The 19,863-nt window shown below is 40.6% G+C and overlaps 1 protein-coding gene across 2 annotated transcripts in view; it reads right to left on the bottom strand.

Moving 5' to 3' along the window:
- The window catches only part of LOC122072910 (plectin), a 28,295-nt gene extending 13,607 nt beyond the window's left edge, over nucleotides 1-14,688 (bottom strand). Inside the window, exons 1-3 of one of the 2 annotated variants that reach the window (XM_042637348.1) lie at nucleotides 14,099-14,688; nucleotides 13,443-13,987; nucleotides 1,695-1,781 (exon numbers count right to left, since the gene is read on the bottom strand). In XM_042637348.1, the coding sequence (XP_042493282.1) occupies nucleotides 1,695-1,781; nucleotides 13,443-13,987; nucleotides 14,099-14,603 (1,137 nt within the window). In that variant the 5' untranslated portion in view covers nucleotides 14,604-14,688. The remainder of the gene's footprint in view (nucleotides 1-1,694; nucleotides 1,782-13,442; nucleotides 13,988-14,098) is intronic. The other variant, XM_042637349.1, reaches the window with a different exon arrangement.
- Between the last annotated feature and the right edge of the window lie 5,175 nt (nucleotides 14,689-19,863).

Genomic DNA, 19,863 nt, shown 5'->3' with positions numbered 1-19,863 from the left:
CTGTGAAGGTTTAAGTGCAGTGGGATCTGTTCTTGGAACCCCGGTGTGCTCCAATGCCAAAACCCATAGGAAGAACCGTCTCGCCTCTGCGTGTATCTGTGTTGAGGTTGCCGCTACTGTCACTCTTCCTTCTTCCATTACCGTCCAGGATGGAGAGGATTTCTCCTTCCAGCAGCCAGTCCAGTATGAATGGAAGCCCCTCAATGCCTTGTCTGCAAAGTCTTTGCCAACGATTCGAAGGCCTGCTTAAAGGCGGATTCGCTGGCCCCTATGGAAGGCATGCACGGCTGCTTAGGCCCCATCCAGCATCGCATTCGCGATCGCTCCCTGATGTCTGAAGTTGGCGACAGATCATCTATCTGTCCTCCGGTGAGAGGTAAAGGGATGAATCGAAGAGGAAGAAAGCCCTTGATGTTTACTGTCGTCGATCAGTTGCCCCCTTCTGTCGGAAACCCTCTGAACAAGGATAGGTCATTACACGATGGGCAAAATCGATTTGCAACTTTGGCTGATATAACTGACATCGTCAACGACCTTACTTCGCTTGTTGGATCTGTTGACGTTGACGTGCAAGCCACTACTGTTATACCTACAAACTGTCGCCGATGACTCCTCTGATGGTTCTGATGGAAGCCCCTCTTCCGATGGCTCCTCTCCTAGCTCTTCGGGCTCTTCATCTGATGGAGATCCCTCAGACTCTGACGAAGATATGCTGGCTGGTGAGAACGACTCTTCCTCTCCTTCGTCATTGAATGCTTCTCTAAGGGAGAGGTCTGTGCAAAGTACCCTCACCCCCCTTATCGGATTTGCCTTTGATTGAGACACGTACCCCTGCCAACTCGCATCAGGCTAAGTTGGCAAGCCCATTTCGGATGGGCCTCTCTTTGAGGGAACCCTGCCTACCCAGGCCCACTATTCAACCCATCAACCCATCCAAGCCCACCAAGCGTTCTAACCATCCAACAGCCCAAAACTCCACCCTCCTATCCTTGGCCCAGACCCAAGTTCCTGTAGACCTAGGTACGGATTCGACTGCGACCCACATTCCTTCTTCCTCTTCTTCTTTACCCGACGCCACCTAGCCAGTCGCGCCCTCCTCCCCTGCCCCAGAGTCTTCGACCTTGCTTCGCACCGATCATATCCGAGAAGTAGACCTCGCCCTGCCCCTATTCCTCTCGGCTCCACTTCTCAGGAGCCTTTGTTGCCTTCCTCTGATTCTGTTAAATGACCCATGGTATTATGTGGAATGCAAAGTGTCTCAACTCCCCTTCCAAACATGCCACTGTGAGGTCCCTCATCAAAGAGCTCAGGTCTTCCTTCTGTTGCATTCTGGAATCTCATGTCAAGGAGTCCAATATGAGCAAAATTGTCTCTACTATTGTCCCTAGCTGAGTTTTTATGTCCAATCACTCCGCTCATCCTAAAAGGCGAATTTGTTTCATGTGGGATAACACTAAGCTAAATGCTACCCTCATTTCTTCCTCTGCCCAATTCATGCATTTTTCCATCTCTGATAATGCTTCCAACTCCCCCTTTTTCCTCACCTTTATCTATACTTCCAATAGACAAGCTGAAAGGGGTATCCTCTGGAATGACCCCAGGCTTTTGGCTAACCAGAGTGGGCATCTCCCTTGGGGTATTGGAGGAGACTTTAATGTCATTAGATTTTCCCAAGAGAAGCAGGGAGGGAATACCTTGGATAATGTGAATGTGGATGCCTTAAACTCATGCATTGATGATATGGCTGTTGAAGACCTAAGATGATCTGGAATAAAATACTCCTGAAATAACAAAAGATTGGGTTAGGCCAGAATTGCTTGCAAATTAAACAGTCATCGTAAATGAAGATTGGCTCAAAGCCTTCCCCTCTTACCATGCTACTTTTGGAGCCCCTGACATCTCTGAACATAGCCCCATCTCTCTCCAAATCCCGCCATACACTTCCTATGGGCCTAAACCCTTTAAATTTTTTTACATGTGGACCTCCCACCCTATCTACCACTCCATTGTTAGGGAAGCCTGGTTGAAGCATGTTCAAGCCTTCTCCACCCCCCTTATTGCCTTGGCTAGAAGGTTGAAGAACGTCAAAATTTTATTGCTGCTACAAATGCAAAACTTTAGTTTTGCGTTTAAATGGGTCAAATGAGTGAAATCTAGGCCACCACTATCTATAGTGCAAATGAGCAGGCAACAGTTACGTAACCTAGGTGCATTGACAAGAACAGTTCATTGTGAAACTACATAAAATAACAATGATGAAATTATCCCTTAATCTGAAGGCGAAATAGCAATAAAAAAGGGATTTTTGTGAGATAATAACCCCTGTTTCTGGGTGGGCAATGTTTGCAGGATGGGACATTAGATTGGAACCACAACGCCATTTATAGGAATAACATAAAACAATACCCAAAGAAAAAAATTAGTAGTGACACCAAAGTCCCAGACTCTTAAGATAAAAGCCGCGATAAACTAACATCCACCAGGTACATGAAGCAGACATGATGGAAACCAACCAATGTTCTCTTCCAATACATTCACATGCACTGATCCTTTTTTAGCACTTCCAACTAGAATCCAAGGTTCCAAGTTTCGGTTTCAAGACTGGTTTCGACCAGGTTTGAAACCAAAATGTTTCAACCGTATCCGATTCGGTCGAAACTTGGACATTTTTTATACAAGTTTCAATCGTTGGTTTCGACTTTCAAGTGCCAAACGACCAAATTAATTGCCAAAACTTCTAGTACACCCTATATTAGGTCCTCTAAACATAATAGAACTCTTGATTTTAAAAAATCATATCCATAATGGTAGTTTGACTTCAGACCATACGTTGGTAGTGTACGCTATATACATTCTCCAATATGGCCTATTACAAACAATTTTTAGTACTAGAACACATATAATACAAGTAAAATAACTTAAATATGCATTAGGGATAAATAAACATCAAATTATGAACCACATCATAAATCATGGATCATACATGCTTTGTTACGAAGAGCCATATATAGTGGAGTCAACAATACAAGCAATAAGTCACTCCTATTATGCCCATCCTAGAGTCCAAGACTCTTTGTACTGATACGAGTTCTGGCCTTGATTAAAACTACTAGAATGTTGTTTCTATTTAATCAAGTTACCCTCTAACTGTATCACAAAAGCTGGTCATGTCAGAAAATGGCGAAAGAAACGCTCAAAGTCCTCCACAACAACCATATAAATAGAATTATCAACCTGCTAGAGGAACCCTAACCTAGGGCATAGATCTTTGAAGTTTGAACTGTGAAGAACTTGATCTAGAGCCATTGCTATTGGATGTGGAACCATCACCCGCATGCATGGTTGGGGGGCCAAAAACAAAAAGATGATATCCACAAAAATCTCACCCAATGTGGCATTGACCCTCATACTCAGAGGGTAACATATAAAAAAATTGAATGCCAACACCAAGTATTTATACTACTTTTTTGCAAAAATTAATTTTGGGAAAATTAGAGCTGATTTTGGAGTTGCTCCGATTTAGGACAAGTTCAGAGAATGTCGCTTAAGGTGGCTTGGACATGTTCAACATAGACCTTTGAATGCTCTCGTAAGGAGGAGTGATCAGATCCAAATGGAGGGAGACAACAGCGCTGGGGCAAGCCTAAATTGACCATTAAAGAGTTGGTAAAGAAAGACATGCAAAAGTTCGGTCTTGATGGAGGGCCTTGGGAAATAAGGGAAGACCAGAGTAGCAGGAGGAGAGGGAAAAGCACACACTCTCTCACAGAGCACAAACCAAACCAAACCAAACCAAACCAAACCAATTCTCACTTCATTCTTCAATTCACTCTAACTTGTCCATCAATTACTGTCTATATATAGGGAAAATAGACACATAAACTGAAATACAAACTAGATTAACTAGGAAACAAACCCTCAAAGGAAACTAATGCAAAAAGAAAGAAATCCTAACTGACTCCTAAGTCCTAACTCTTACATTCAAGTCTAGAAAATAAAAGGCATGAAATAAAAGACAAGTAAACTACTCATTTTTATTTCTAACACTTGTTGGACCAAAACCCTGGGCTGGACCGGTTCTTCTTGGCTTTTGGCTTTCAAAGCCGGTCATGTTGGTCCAACCAGGCAAGTGTAACTATGTCTGTGTTAAATCTCATTTGAAAAGAACTCAACTTCGTCGAGTTACGAAAAGGACTGAGGAAACTGTCTGAAGGAATACATTGAATGAGGAACAAACCCACCTACTTGAAAGCATAGGTATTGGCATAATCACAATGTTGTACTTTCTTGTCAAACAACCATGGTCGACTATGAAGAATATGGCACACCTTTAAAGGGAGGATATCACATTAGACGGTATCCTTAAATCCACCAATAGAATATGTAACCAAACACTTATCTATGATCTTGATATTAGTGTTGTTCACCCAAGCAGCTTTATAGTGATTTGGATGTGGCTCAGTCTTTAATCCTAGCTTGCGACAGCATCTTCAGAGACAACGTTCGTGCAACTACCTCCATCAATGACCAAGGTTAATAGTTGGTCATTGAACTTCACACGGGTTTGGAAAATACTACTGCGGGGCCAATCTTCATCGTCAGTGATGCGGATCTAGATCCCAAGGACTAAAATCGAATCGCTTAGGGCCCAATAAAGAACCAAATAGTTCACTCTAGGGGTGTCAATTAGTGGTCCGACCCGACTAAACCGATCGGGACCGACCGTTTATAGACCGGCCCGGCCCGGCCCGGACCGGACCGTTTATTAAACATGTCGGGCTTGAGCCCGGACCGTTTATTAAACGTGTCGGGCTTGAGCCCGGACCGTTTATTAAACGTGTCGGGCTTGAGCCCGGCCCGTTTATAAATGGTCGGTCTCGGTTTTGCTACTTGGACCGTCGGGCGCCCGACCGAGACCTACCGAATAACGCCCGACCGAGACCTGCCTATTGTGCACCGACTTGGCCCGACCCTTTAATGATTGTAAAATACCTATTTTACCCCCCAAATTAAAGAACAAAAACTAAAAAGTAAAGACATGTTCACATTTTAAATAATGATTATATTTGGTATCATTTATTGATTTATTGTCATTTTTTTGGGCTTGCATGAGTGGGCCGGAATATAATAATACATTTCAAAGAGGGCCCGTTTAAAAACCGGTTAAAGCCCGTTTAACATTAAACATGTCCGTAGCCCGGTTAAAGCCCGATTAAAACCCGATTAAGGTAGCCCGATTATAGACTGAGACCGACCGACCGAATATAAAGTGTACCATGCCCTCAATAACTAAGCCCGATTAGTTAAATGGGCGGACACGGTGTAGCCTTTGAAGGTCTTCAAGCCCGATTAAGCCCGACCGAAATCGAACCGGCCCGACCGGTTGACACCCCTAGTTCACTCTAAGCAAACCAGGGGCAATAATGTAATTTTTGGTAAAATTTAGGAGCTTTATAGAGAGAAATAAGTGACTAAGGACTTAACAGGAATTAACTTCAAAGAGAAAGGAGCAATTCTGGAAATAAAAATAGTAGTGGGCTTAAACTGAAATAAAACCAATAATGGAGGGTTATTTTGCAAAATAGTAAAGAGGGGTGTCTTTTAATAAAGAACTTATAGTTGGCGGGACTTATCTGAAATAGCCAATAGTATGTAAATCAATTAAATCCAGTGTTCTTCCTCATGTTAGACAACCAGCAGTGGCGGAAGAACCAGCTTGAGAGAACTTCACCAAACCTTGTTGGCTGAACATGAAACTTCAGGCGAAGGCTGAGCACCCAGTGCTCTCTTGAATCCAGCAGGTAGGGACCACAGAACAACTCACAAAGAGGAGTTATGGCACCTGCAACTGAGAACTAGCGGCAGGTTTTGGTTCAGCTTTGTTGCAAGTCTTGTTCCTCACGACTGGAAAGATCTTCGGGGCTGAAAGGTAAGGGTTCAAGTCGCCTATGATAGAGGTTCTCATGCCCTAAGTCTCAGGTTCATCTGATAGAGGTTCAGCTGATGCAGTTGGGCGATGGATCTAGGGAAAGTTTAGTTTTGATTTGATTTCCTTTTGGTTTTAGAAACAATTTCTTTTGGTATTATTTAGCTTCTAATTTTATATTAGTTTCCATTTTGATGCTTGATTTTTCTTTTATAAGCCATGTAATACTCTAGTAATGAACAGATTTGAAGAATTTTGGAGATTTAAAACTTGATTGAAGAAATTTTGGGTGTGACCCATAGCTGTCGATTTCCCCTTCCTCCCTCTCTGAACTCTTCTCTTCTTTCTTCTTGTCTTCTTCTTTTCTCTGATATTTTCACTATTTCTTTGTTGATTACTCACCAAACCTTGTCGGTTGAACATGAAACTTTAGGCGAAGGCTGAGCACCTAGTGCTCTCTTGAATCCAGTAGGTAGGGACCACAGAACAACTCACAAAGAGTTATGGCACCTACAACTGAGAACTGGCGGCAGGTTTTGGTTCAGCTTTGTTACAGGTCTTGTTCCTCACGACTGGAAAGATCTTTGGGGCTGAAAGGCAAGGGTTCAGGTCGCCTATGATAGAGGATCTCACGCCCTAAGTCTCATGTTCATCTGAGAAGTATCCATGGAGATCGATCTCCAATACTAGGGCTGTAAATACCGCCCAGAACAGGGCATTCTCAGGTTTGAGAAGTAATCAACAAAGAAATAGTGAAAATATCAGAGAAAAGAAGAAGACAAGAAGGAAATAAGAGAAGAGTTCAGAGAGGGAGGAAGGGGAAATCAACAGCTACGGGTCACGCCCAAAATTTCTTCAACCAAGTTTTAAATCTCCAAAACTCTTCAAATCTTTTCGTTACTAGAGGATTACATGGCTTATAAAAGAAAACTCAAGCATCAAAATGGTAATTAATTTAAAATGGAAACTAATCTAAAATTAGAAGCTAAATAATACCAAAAGAAATTGTTTCTAAAACCAAAAGAAAATCAATTCAAAACTAAACTTTCTATAGATCCATCCCCAACTGCATCAGCTCTCCCAGTATTGAAAGAACTCGATTCCGTCGAATTAGGTCGTGCTCCCAAGATACCATTGCAAATTGCTCGCTGATGAGGTGGTACGTATCTCGAAGCAGAAGATGCGAACATAACACCAAGAGGAGGGAGAGTAGGCTGACGTGTCACTAGAGTGGGAATCAGTCGACGACGTGGCATGTTGGATAATGCGTGTGGCCTCATTAAGTACATACGACCTCCTTGCTTCACCTTGATGGTGTTCCGTGCGCCATCATAGAGAATGCCTGCATGTCGCTGCCAAGATCGCCCTAGGAGAATGTCGCAATGCGCCAATGGGGTGACTAAACAAGTGACATGGTACTGTAATGGCCCAAACTATAAGTGTACTCAAACAACTGCAGTGGCCTCTTCTCGAGCTGTGGGTCCAAAACCTCGCACGTGAATCTTCTTGAAAAGCAGCTTCTGTGGAAGGTTGTGTGCTCGAACAAATTCAGCAAATATGAAGTTTGCTTCTGCCCCAATATCAACAGTATGAACATCAGTAGGTTCAAAACCGTGCAGAAAAGTACCCTTCTATCTGAAGAGAGGAGCCTTGTCAACTAGTCTGTTTGAAAATGATGAAAGACTAGCTGAATGAGCTTCTACATCCTCATCATCATAGTCGAACATATCATCTTCCTCGAGGGGATAAGGATATAAAGCAGATTCATACTCACTTTTCTCAATTGGTTGCTTCTCTGCTGCATTCACAGAACGAGTCATGTTGGGACACTTGTTGGAGTAGTGACCATTCTAGCCACAACTATGGCATATGATGTTCTTTAAGCCATCACTGTCCTTATTGAACTCTGTCCTTTTTTCTTCAACTCCACGAGTTTCAGGCTTCTTTTCCTCCATACATGGTGGAGATCTATAGACTGAAGGAGTCTTGAGCATACTCTTCTAATAAATGGATTTCTCTTCAGTTGTTTTGGCATGAGCCGCTGCCACATCAACAGACTTAAAATCAGTGTTAGCCAACTCAAGTCGAATCTCAGTACTTAGCCCACTGATATATCTAATCACCCGTTGTTGGTCTATTTCCTGAAGTCGACACCTTAAAGACAATTTGTGGAATTCGAGGGTGTAGGAATCCACATATTTGTTCCCTTGTTGCAAGTTAAGTAATTTATTGAACATTACCTTTTCATAATTAAGAAGAACAAATTTTTCAATCAGGATCTGCTTCATGACCTCTCAATTGGTAACGGGTCCAAGTCTTCTCACAAACCTTGCATGCAATACATCATCCCACCATGAACATGTATACCCAATAAACTTGGTGAGGATGAGTTCACACTTCTTCACGTCTAGAAGAGATGTAAAAATCCTCTCCACTTTAGTAAGCCAGTCTAGGAATTCTTCAGGTCCCTTTTCACCGCTGAACTCTGAAACCTCAACTTTGACGGCATAATCTCTGTCAGAAAATTGCCGGTTAACATCCTGGGGGACAACTAGATCAAGTTGCTGCCTCTGAGGTGTATCTTCGATCTGTAAAGTGTTGAGCTGAGGAGGTAATGTAGAGGATCCTTCTTCAGCTCGCTTGTCGGACCTCTTCATAAAGGCAGTTAACTCTTCCATAAACTTGTCAAACTTGGCTTCAGTCCTCAAGCCTAACATCAGTATTCTGTTGGTTCTCAGCTAACTCACGATACAATCTGTGCAACTTAACATTAGTGATGTGACCTGTCATGGTTAGAAAATTACAAGAAAATTTGCTCTGATACCCCTTGATGTGGATCCAAATCCCAATGACTGAAATCGGATCGCTTAGGGCCCAATAAAGAACCAAATAGTTCACTCTATGCAAACCAGGGGCAATAATGCAATTTTTTGTAAAATTTAGGAGCTTTATAGAGAGAAATAAGTGACTAAGGACTTAACAAGAATTAACTTCAAAGAGAAAAGAGCAATTCTGGAAATAAAAATAGTAGTGGGCTTAAACTGAAATAAAACCAAAAATGGAGGGTTATTTTGCAAACTAGTAAAGAGGGGGTGTCTTTTAATAAAGAACTTATAGTTGGAGGGACTTATCTGTAATAACCAGTAGTATGTAAATCAATAAAACCCAGTCTTCTTCTTCCTCACGTTAGACAACCAGCAGTGGCGAAAGAACCAGCTTGAGAGAATTTCACCAAACCTTGTCGGCTGAATATGAAACTTTAGGTGAAGGCTGAGCACCCAGTGCTCTCTCGAATCCAGCAAGTAGGGACCACAGAACAACTCACAAAGAGGAGTTATGGCACCTGCAACTGAGAACTGGCGACAGGTTTTGGTTCAGCTTTGTTGCAGGTCTTGTTCTTCACGACTGGAAAGATCTTTAGGGCTGAAAGGCAAGGGTTCATGTCGCCTATGATAGAGGTTCTCACACCCTAAGTCTCAATTTCATCTGAGGAGTATCCATGGAGATCGATCTCCAATACTAGGACTGTAAATACCGCCCAAAACAAGGTATTCTCAGGTTTGGGAAGTAATCAACAAAGAAATAGTGAAAATATCAGAGAAAAGAAGAAGAGAAGAGTTCAGAGAGGGAAGAAGGGGAAATCAACAACCATGGGTCACACCCATAATTTCTTCAACCAAGTTTTAAATCTTCAAAATTCTTCAAATCTATTCGTTACTAGAGTATTACATGGCTTATAAAAGAAAACTCAAGCATCAAAATGATAACTAATTTAAAATGGAAACTAATCTAAAATTAGAAGCTAAATAATACCAAAAGAAATTGTTTCTAAAACCAAAAGGAAATCAAATCAAAACTAAACTTTCTCTAGATCCATCGCCCAACTACATCAGTCAGTGACTTTCTGAGTGGTCAACACATGACAAATGACATAAAAAGGTTATGGCTCCTCATCACTGAGAGTGTCAGGACTTCACCTGACACACACTCTTCCATTAAATCAACTGTGTCAGAATCAAGTTGCTCTTCAGGAATATAAGGTATAAGAGAATCCATATCAATAAAAGCAACCATTCAGATGGGACATTAAGCACTGACATGTCCAAATCCATTACACGAGTAGCACCGAGCTGTAACCTTTGTCACCTCCAAAGGTTTATGTGAACTATGCCAAGGGGGCGAGTATGGAGTACGCCGTAAAGATGACAATTCATAAGCATGTCGAGGTGGAGAATATAGCCGACTAGATCGTGAAGGTGCCATCGATGTAGCACTAGCCTATAGTTTGTTAAATGACATTTCCTGGGTAGAAGACTATTGCGGAATGGAACTAGAACCTCGAGGAAAAGTATCTGCAAAATTTCTTCTACTGTATGGGTTTCAGACTTTCCTCAACCTAATATGCTACTTGTACGGCATCTTTCATTGTAGGTAGTCAACTAGATACAAAGGCAACACTAATTTGAGGGTGCAAACCATTACGGAATTGTGCCACTAATACTTCTTCATCCCACTCAAAATCAGATCGAGTGGCAAAATAATAAAATCTAGCAACATACTCTTCAACAGACAAATTTTCCTGTTTCAACTGTGCAAACCAGAGATGCATTCGTTGCTTATAATCAAGAGGCAAAAATCTTTGACTCATGACTTCATGCATTTAAGCCCGAGTAGTGACTAAACCAATTCCTCCGGTTAGGTTATGTTTTTGTTGCTTAATCCACCAAACTCGGGCCGTGCCTTTCAATTTAGCTTCTGTAAATAAGACTTTTCAACCTCAATCAATCTGTATCATCTAAAGAAGGTTTCTAAGTTGTGAATCCAATCAAGGTCGGATTCTAGATTGTTATCTTTATAAAAATCAAGGACATCCAGTCTTGCTACTCTTTCTGCTCTATCATCATATCGACCAATTCCATATGGTGATGGAGGTGGTGGTGTATGTTGTGGTGGTGGTGGTGGTGATAGTGGTGGCAGTAGTGATGACGAGACATGTGGTGTGGTGTTGGAAGAATCCCCAAATTGAAAGGGATTCTTTCCTCTATCTGCGGCCACCAATCGATCAAAAGAAGCTTGCATGGTTGTCATCATTGTTTGAATGGAAGTGACAGTGACAACTATGGTGAGGTTATCAACACGTTAAGTGAGGGTGTCAATTTTCCAATCAATCTCACCTTTATAGGCATTGAGCTATTAGGGAACTTCATTGTTGGCTACCATAGTGGAGATAAGCAAAGAGCACTTAGAAGGTAATGGCAAAATAGTAAAAAAAAAATTTAAGTAGAATTGTAAATAACTGAAATTCAGTGTACTCACAAATATATCACGTGTGAGCAATGGGTATACTTGGAAAGCTAAAAGAATTCTAAGACAAAGGGGAATAGGAGAGAGAGGGAACGGTAATTTAGGAAGAAGGAAGGAATTAACTTAAAGGCTAAAAGAGAGGTATTGGATTGGGGTTACCGTAACCAATAGAAGCAAGGATTGGGGTCTCCTTAGGGATAGAATCCGAAGGTTGCAGAGGTGGTTCTTGTGGAGTCTCCTTCTAGTGATGGAAAGCAGCGATGGATGGAAGTATGACAAGGAGTTTTGCAACCAACGACTTCTGGCAAGGAAGCTTGGCTGGTGGAGATGGAGTCAAGGTTGAATCACAATTTAAGGAAGGAAGAAGGTGGTTGTCTCCTATAGCTCTCCAATGATGATCGTGGAGTTTAGGCACACCCTAATCTATCCCCTGTAACTTCTCTCTCTCTCTCTCTCTCTCTCTCTCTTTTGGGGGGGTTCCACTCTGGCTAACTGAAACCTAAAGCAAGAGGAGGCGTCGATGGGGTTATGCTTAAAGAGGCATAAGGGTGGGGTGGGGGTTTCAGCATTTTTTTTTTCCTCTACTCTCTGTTATTAATAGAGTCGATGCTTTTTTTTTCTTTAAGGAAAGCGAAGGGTTGAAGAGGGTGGTTGGCCCTGGAGAAATTTCCCTTTTTTATTTTTTTTTATTTTAATCTTTGTCTTCTTGGTAGAGAAGAGAAAGAGAATGAGAAGGCGAATAAGGGTTAGAACAAGGAAAAAGAACGAAGGAAATGGATCCTTTGGCTCTGATACTAAGTTGATGGAGGGCCTTAGGGAAGAAGGGAAGACCAAAGTAGCAAGGGGAGGGGAAAAACACACTCTCTCATAGAGCACAAACCAAACCAAACCAAACCAATTCTCAATACATTCTTCAATTCACTCTAACTTGTCCATCGATTACATCCTACATATGGGGAAAATAGAGACATAAACTGAAACAGAAGCTAGGTCTAACTAGGAACAAACCATAAAAGGAAAAAATCTAACTGACTTCTAACTCCTAAGTTCAAGTCTGGAAAATAAAAGGTATGAAATAAAAGACGAGTAAACTACTAATTTTTATTTCCAACCCTTGTTGGACCAAAACCCTAGGTTGAACCGTTCTTCTTGGCTCTTTGGCTTCCAAAGCCTATAATGCTGGTCTAATCAAGCAAGTACAGCCGTGTCTGCATCAAGTCTAATCCTAGTATGACATCAATCAGAGTTGTTTGGAGGGCAAATATCAATGCTGCCAATCCCATTTAGGTGGGATGTCCCAAAGATGTTGCTTTGCCATGTCTCTTTCTTTTTCTTTTCTCCTTTCTTTCCTTTGCTTTTATTTTGCACTATCACAGATCCATGTAGTTGACCCCATTTAGTTGGGAAACAGCTTTGTTGTTGTTGCTGTTGTAATTAATTTTTGGAATACCTCCAACTTCAAATCTTGCACAAATCTTCCAACAATGCACCAAATCATTGCTTCCAATGCATTCCTCTGCCACCTAAGTACTTGTTCCAACCCTGTGAGCCAAGAAATCTCAAAAACCAGGGGTTTCCCCTTCACTGGCGAAACCAAATAAAATGAGCAAAATGGGTCGAAGCCCATTTCGTTCAAAACCTTGCATTTATAACAATGAGTTTGCAGTGTTTCGACTGATATATTCACGAAACGAAATATAAGACCAAAATTTCGGCATTTTTTCAGCTGAAACCTTGACATTTTTACATATTGCAGACTGTTTCATTTCAACAGATTGCGAAACAGAAATATTTCACAAAGTTCCGCAAATTTCTGCAAAACTTCAGAAACTGCTAGAAACTACAATCCTTTTCAGCTCTCTAATCACCGACACTGGTGCCCTAAATAGACACTGGTGCCCTAAATACAAGGGAATCTTGCACGTCAACAAAATGTTGACAAACTTTGGTTTTTGCGAGTTCCAGTAAAACATTCTGCATTTGAAACAAATTTAGAAGAGGTTCTAAACAAATTCAGTCAAAGCATGGTTTGATCTTTCTTTTTCTTCTTCCTCCTCTATTCTGCCCCCCCCCCCCCAAATAAAACAAAAAAACACACAGGCACGCCATGGGAAGCTGGGATTAATGAATGAAGAAAAACAATTTCCATGAATACATCACGTGATCAAGATCCTGAGAGTTATATGTACGTTTTAAGGGTTTAGAAAGTAACCTTTGTGAATTGTTCCAGCAACGATACACTTTCTTCCTCGGCTGCAATCTGCAACCCCCACACCTCCTGCATCTTCAATTCGATAGAATCGCAGTCTGTGTCTGCAACCTTCAATAAATTTATAAGACCTTGCTTCTCGGTTTCTGCTGCTGCAATGCTTTCACTAACCCTTTCCGCCCTCTCAAAATCTTCAGCATCGCAAGCTTCCTCTAGCTCCCTCTCCAGTTCCGTGTGCTTGATGGAGGCTAAATTTACTCTATCAATGGCTTCTCTTCTCCTCCTTGCAAACTCCTTCCTAGTTGTGGAAATAGAAGCGGCCAATTCCCGAATATGCTCGAGCTTTGCCGATACCCTAGCTCTTACCTGCTCCAGCTTCTCCTCCGCTGAATGGCCGAGAGACAGAGGAGAGAGCTCGTGTACACCGCCAGGTGGCACTAAATTTTCATCACGCAAGACATCGTTAACTACCGAAGATAAAGTTCCTTCTTCCGAATCAGGATCTAAGGTTGCAGCACCGGGAATGACTGCCGTAGGAAGACGTGAATCTGCAGAGCAACAAAAAGCAAAAGGACCATCCCTAAGAGAATTAGCATCAGAATATAGATTAGAGGGCTCTTCTGATTTCGAAGAAACGTTTATATCTCCAAAGAATACACCTTCATCAGAAACACTGATATTGACAATGGGCTGCGACGGCGAAGTATCAGTTTCGGTTGAGGGAATGGAAAATTTATCTTCTTGGGAATTGGAATCAGAAGAAGGAGCTGAAGAGTGGTGGTCAGCAAGTGAGGCGTCTCTTCCGTATCCAATCCTGATGCCTCCTTTCTTTTTCCTTCTAGAAACTTGCCGAGCGATGGAGGGAATTGCCGTTTCTGATGCTTCTGATGTTGTCGTGGGAGAGGGATCGGACTGTAATTGTAAAACTAAATGTTCGTTGGGTGTGACTAGAGTGAGATCAGAAAACAGGTTCTCGTCCAGAGGGTGCGATTGGGACGATGAAGTCGGAATAGGAGGGGAGGCCGGCGGAAGAGATTGGTGATCACGATCATCACCATCTACATCATCGTCTTGACAAATATGTGAAGGGCCGAAAAGAATCATGCCTTCGAAGAGAGAACCCATGTCGTCTTCCCGATCAGCAAGCGCCATGCTCCCAGACATGATGACGGATTCCAGCCTTCTTATACAACCCAAGAAAACCAAGAGGACGATCTTATCGGCCCTCAGGCCTCACTCTTCAGTCGGAAACTGTTTATATAGCTCTTGTCCACCGTTTCTTAGGGAAATTTACATCATCACACTCACGTTTGCCATTATTACATCCACTTTTTTTTTTTTATAATAAATAAATAAATAGAGGAAAAATTACATGATTATTCACTTTTGAGTTTCTTTTTATAAAATTAACCATCAAAAGTTTCAGTTAACAAAAATACCCAAAATTATATTTTTCTTTACAAAATTATCCACTTAAAATTTAAGTTAACAAAAAAATCCAAAATTGAGTTTGGGTTTACAAAACTACCCACTCAAAGTTTTAGTAATAAAAAAATACACATTATATGTGAAAGATGAAGAATCACTATTTTGGGTAGTTTTGTAAACCCAAACTTAATTTTGGGTATTTTTATTAACTGAAACTTTGGGTGAGTAGTTTTGTAAACCCAAACGTAATTTTAGGTATTTTTGTTAACCAAAAATTTTTGTAGATAATTTTATAAATAAAAACTCAAAAGTGGATAATCATGTAATTTTCCCACGAATAAATCTACCCAACCTAACATTATAAGAAGCATATTAATTTTAAAATGAAAAAGACTTAATTACCCTTTTACATACTTGAACTAAAACAACCAACAGTAAATATCAATATTACCTTTTCATTCTATTTGTAAACCTAAGATCCCCAAATGGGTTAGGGTTTTCTATCGTACCTTGTTCGGCAAAAGTGAAGAGAGAACTTTCCTTTTTACTGGTCATCTACATCCTCTACTTCATCGGCACCGATGTGTCTACCACCGGATACATGACCAAAGTTGAAAACAATGTCTATCAAGAAATGATTGAGTGATTTTTTTCTCGTTTTTTACTATGATTTGAACGAAATATAGAAACCCATTCTAGTGGCAACTTTGAAATCTTCTATTGTTATATTTTGTGGTAGTAGAGAATTAGCAATTTGTGAATTGGATGTTTTTGGCTGTTGCAACTCTTCTGTAAATTTGCTCACTAAAGGTCTCCATCTCAACTGCACTTCCTCCCTTGCAAAATGTTGATATTGTTGGAAAGTATTTGCATCTGGAGTGGGAACCTTGAATCATTTCGTTCTTCTCATCCTAGATGGTGGTGTGAAGGAAGGTACTTGTTTTCTGCCACGTTTCAAGAGCTGCTTGGGTTTCCTAATTGGAGACAGACATTCAGTTGGTTAGTACTTCGAAGGGGATTTACATGAATTGTTTCTGGCCCTAGGTGTAGTAGTTGGTGATGTTGATGCATATGTCAGATGTTCCATAATCAAAACTAAAATCTAGTGTTTATATTCCTTTACAATATTGGAATTTTTAGAAACCACTGGCTAATTATTAATCAGTACGGATTAATCTCCATTAGGGAATAGCGGAAGTTATGGCTGCATTTGGACCGTAGAGGCTCCAACATTTTAAACTGAAGGTATTTATAGAGGATACAGACGCAATCGGGGCCAAGGGAATGAATTAGGTAAGGGTTCAGTGTGATTAATTTCAACAATCGATGTTGTCTCAATCTTGAACAATAAATGGCTAATTGATTTGTAAAATGGCAGGTTCGTGAGGTTAATTTAAAGAATAAAATGTGGAAAAAGAAGTGCACAAGTTTATGAGAGAGGAAGAAACATAACGATAATGCAATGGCTATAGTAGTTGACGCTGGTTTTGCGGCTGAGAGCCCTAACCCTTTTAAACAAAAAGAAACAGGCAGAGAGAGAGAGAGAGATTGCTACCTGAAAGTCACAGGATTGCAGATATTACTTTTGCAGTTTGCCAAATATGACTGGTTCAAGCCACTAAAGGAGAAATAGGTGAGGTGGAAGATGAGATTTTGTATTTAAAGGGTAAAAGGGTCAAAATACATTAATAAAGGGTAATGCGGTCATCAATGAATATATTGCATAACTTAACAGTTTTAAACTCACATTCACTAACAGTGTTAGTTTCATGGGGTTTCTTTGTAATAAACGAAACGTGAGGGGATGGATGTAATAAGGGCAAACACAAGCGGAGGTCGATGTAAATTTTTTTTTTTTTTTTTTTTTAAGGCCATAACGTATTCACTTTTTTTTTTTTTTAATATTTACTAGATGGAGCTCCCATGTGGCGCAATAGAGGTGGTAGCACACATCCGACGGTCTAGATCACCTCCAGGCACGTGCTCATGTGTTGGGGTCCATGCATGGGTGCTTGAGGCCATCGAATGTGTAGTGCCACCATGTTGTGCCACAGAGGAACCGGATCCATATTTACTACAGCCATTTAGATAATAAAAAAATTAGGGAAGTTTTCCCTCTGGGGGGATTGCAACTCTTGCGCGAAATGCACTAGAAAGCACCAAGAGAAGTGTCATTTCCATTTCGTGGCAGGCATATCGGTCTTTTTCCCAATATGTCTAGGCGCAAGGATCACACTCCCCTACAAAAACCATTTTCCCCGAATAGATTTAATTCATTGGAGCACACACCAATGGGATGATGCCACGGTGAAAACATAATTCTCCCCTGTAGAGACCAAAAACATTATTGCAAACCGTAACTGGATTGAAGTCCAAGCGACAACTTAGCTATGGGCTTATACAAAATATGGGCAGTTCGCTATCCTCTCTGCTTACTATAGTGCTTTTCAGCTTAAGAATTATGTCACTCGTCAAGGGAGTTCATCTATTAATGGCCCATTCTAGTCAAAACTTTGGAACTACGATATGCTACCCAAATTAAAACTATTTTTCTGGCGTTGTAGCTCCGAAGTTTTGGCAATAAACCATTTATTATCTCATTGGCATCTCTCAGTTTATTCTAAATGGCACGTTTGTCACGATGGCTCTTATACTGTTTTTAAATGCACTTGTACAGTGACATCTTGTTGCATCATGTTGGAGAGCCTTCCCATGCGGATCAAAGTGATTTGAGTTTTGGGGTTTTACTTTAAAGGACAGAGTTTTGTCCATTCAACACAGATTCACAAATGTGCTTGATAGTAGGGATACTATCGTCATCTGGGCTTTGATGTTATGGGATAAAAGCACGCAATCAAATGGTCTTGCAACAAAAAAAAAAAAAAAAACCCTAAACTTTATGACATTGAGAGCCTCCGATCTATTGGTGCCTGAGGGGCATTAAGTCGCCACCCAGTCTTATGAGTATACTATCTAAGTTCCTCTACAAATCTCAAGGGGGTAGTCGAGTTAGGAAGGTACCTTCATCTCAGGAAACATGTGATTATGAGTTCGACTCATTTTACCTCCTTGGAGCCACTCACACGGAGTGTTTAGTGATCCTCACTGCTTTCAGTGAAAGTCGAATGATTCTCATTCAACCCCGTTATGACCCAGTTCATGCGGTTGTGAGGTCAATATGGACCTGCGAGACTAATCAGGTCAAAGGCCTGAATACCCGTACTTAGCAAAAAATAAAAAAACCAAGTTCCTTTGCTCGTTTTGGCTATCCCTCCAGCCTTACACTAGTTATTATTTTGTCTTTATGAATGTAGCTTAGTCATCTGACTAGGCTATAAGTGGACGTAGTGTTGTTATTTGTGACATTTTTCAGATGCCAATGGCAGATTTGATTATTAGGTTCTCTACTTCTATTATGGAGGCTGGGGCAATCTAGGACGACATACTTCTTGTGCCTTCTTTGCAGCTCCAACATTTAGTGTTGGTATCTAACTTTCAAGTGGTTTTTGCTTGCTTAGACCTTTCTTCTTAATATTTGATTGGGTTACTCGAACTTTAGTTGAAGATATTTTGTTATCAGTTGAACGACTTATATTTGTTGGTGCTCTAATTGTGAGGTGCATAAGCTTATGTCTAGAGATTCATCTTTGTTCCTCCTTATGTTCGGTGAGTATCTCTCAACACCGCGCCAACCCCCCCCCCCCAAAAAAAAAAATTATTTCTCCCCTGCGCCTTTTTTCCGGTGTTTCCATTGAAATATTTTCCATATTGGGTTCCTCTTAATACAACATGATTGTTTTTTGTCTACAAGAAAAAACGAAGGATCACAAATACTCTATCCCTTATTGTACAAAATAAATTATACCCCCATTGTTTCCCGATACCCCTTGCACACCATCTGAATCCTCTTTGTAAAAGAACTTATTGATAACATCTCATTTGAAACTCAGTGTATATATACAAACCTAGGACATAAAATTGACGAATTATTGTAAAAATAGTGACTTGGAGAAATCCATGTTTTTAGCCGATGATGCATAATGTCTCGCGTGTTATAGTCGGCCTAAATGACCTAACACTGCATAACAACCATATAAACATTGTAAATGCAATAAATAATCAAATATGACCAAGTGGGTAATTGATAAGATTTCTTCCAATCTCATTTTCAACAAAAAAGAGGAAAACCTAAAAAACCTACATGAAAGATCCAATGTCATCGGTGTCACATTTGTGGTGGTAAGATTGCCTAACACATAATAGACTCTTTATGAGCAAGACGAAGTGTTTGAAGTAACACTTCTCCAAAAATCCGTCACATGTGGTAGCAAGACAATAACTCTAAATCTATGAAGTCCAAAACATCACCCTTACTCGATCGAGCGAGATTGACCAAATGTTCACTAACCTGTGATGGAAAAAGTACAACGCTCATCATATGGTCTTTGTAAAAGCAATTTATAATACTGTCAACAATAATTTTATACCCAAGCAACTACCCCGCTGAGTGGGAGTCTCATCACTCAAGTCATGAAATCCCGACAACAAATTGTAGCATGGGCCCCACGGGTTTGGACTTGGGTGTGCAAAAACACAAGCAACCCACTAGTATGTCATGACACATCCCAACATAACAATTTTGTACATAGAATAAGCTCTTCAAAATTTGTAATCATCAATGTGAGTGTATTATGACATTATCTTCATTATTATGCTAGTTTTTTAATTATGCTAATAATGTCTAATATATAAGCTTCCACAAATTGAACAATTCAAGCATCAACCATTGAGTTGAAAAATAGCCATATAAAGTATTGTATACGTGCACAATTAGATTAATTTGCATCGTTTACCTAAACTGTGCATAACCAAGTCTTGAGACTACTTCCAATGCATTCAGAATGGTAAAAGAAAACCTATAACCTTGTGAGGAATGACTCCCAATCCTTTGGGTGACATAATAATTAAATTTGTAACGATGATAAACCCTTATGGG

This window comes from Macadamia integrifolia, chromosome 3, assembly GCF_013358625.1.
Source record: "Macadamia integrifolia cultivar HAES 741 chromosome 3, SCU_Mint_v3, whole genome shotgun sequence".
Classification (NCBI taxonomy): Eukaryota; Viridiplantae; Streptophyta; class Magnoliopsida; order Proteales; family Proteaceae; genus Macadamia; species Macadamia integrifolia.
The sequence above is the reverse complement of the archived record's forward strand: the minus strand, read 5'-3'. Positions and strand labels throughout refer to the sequence as shown.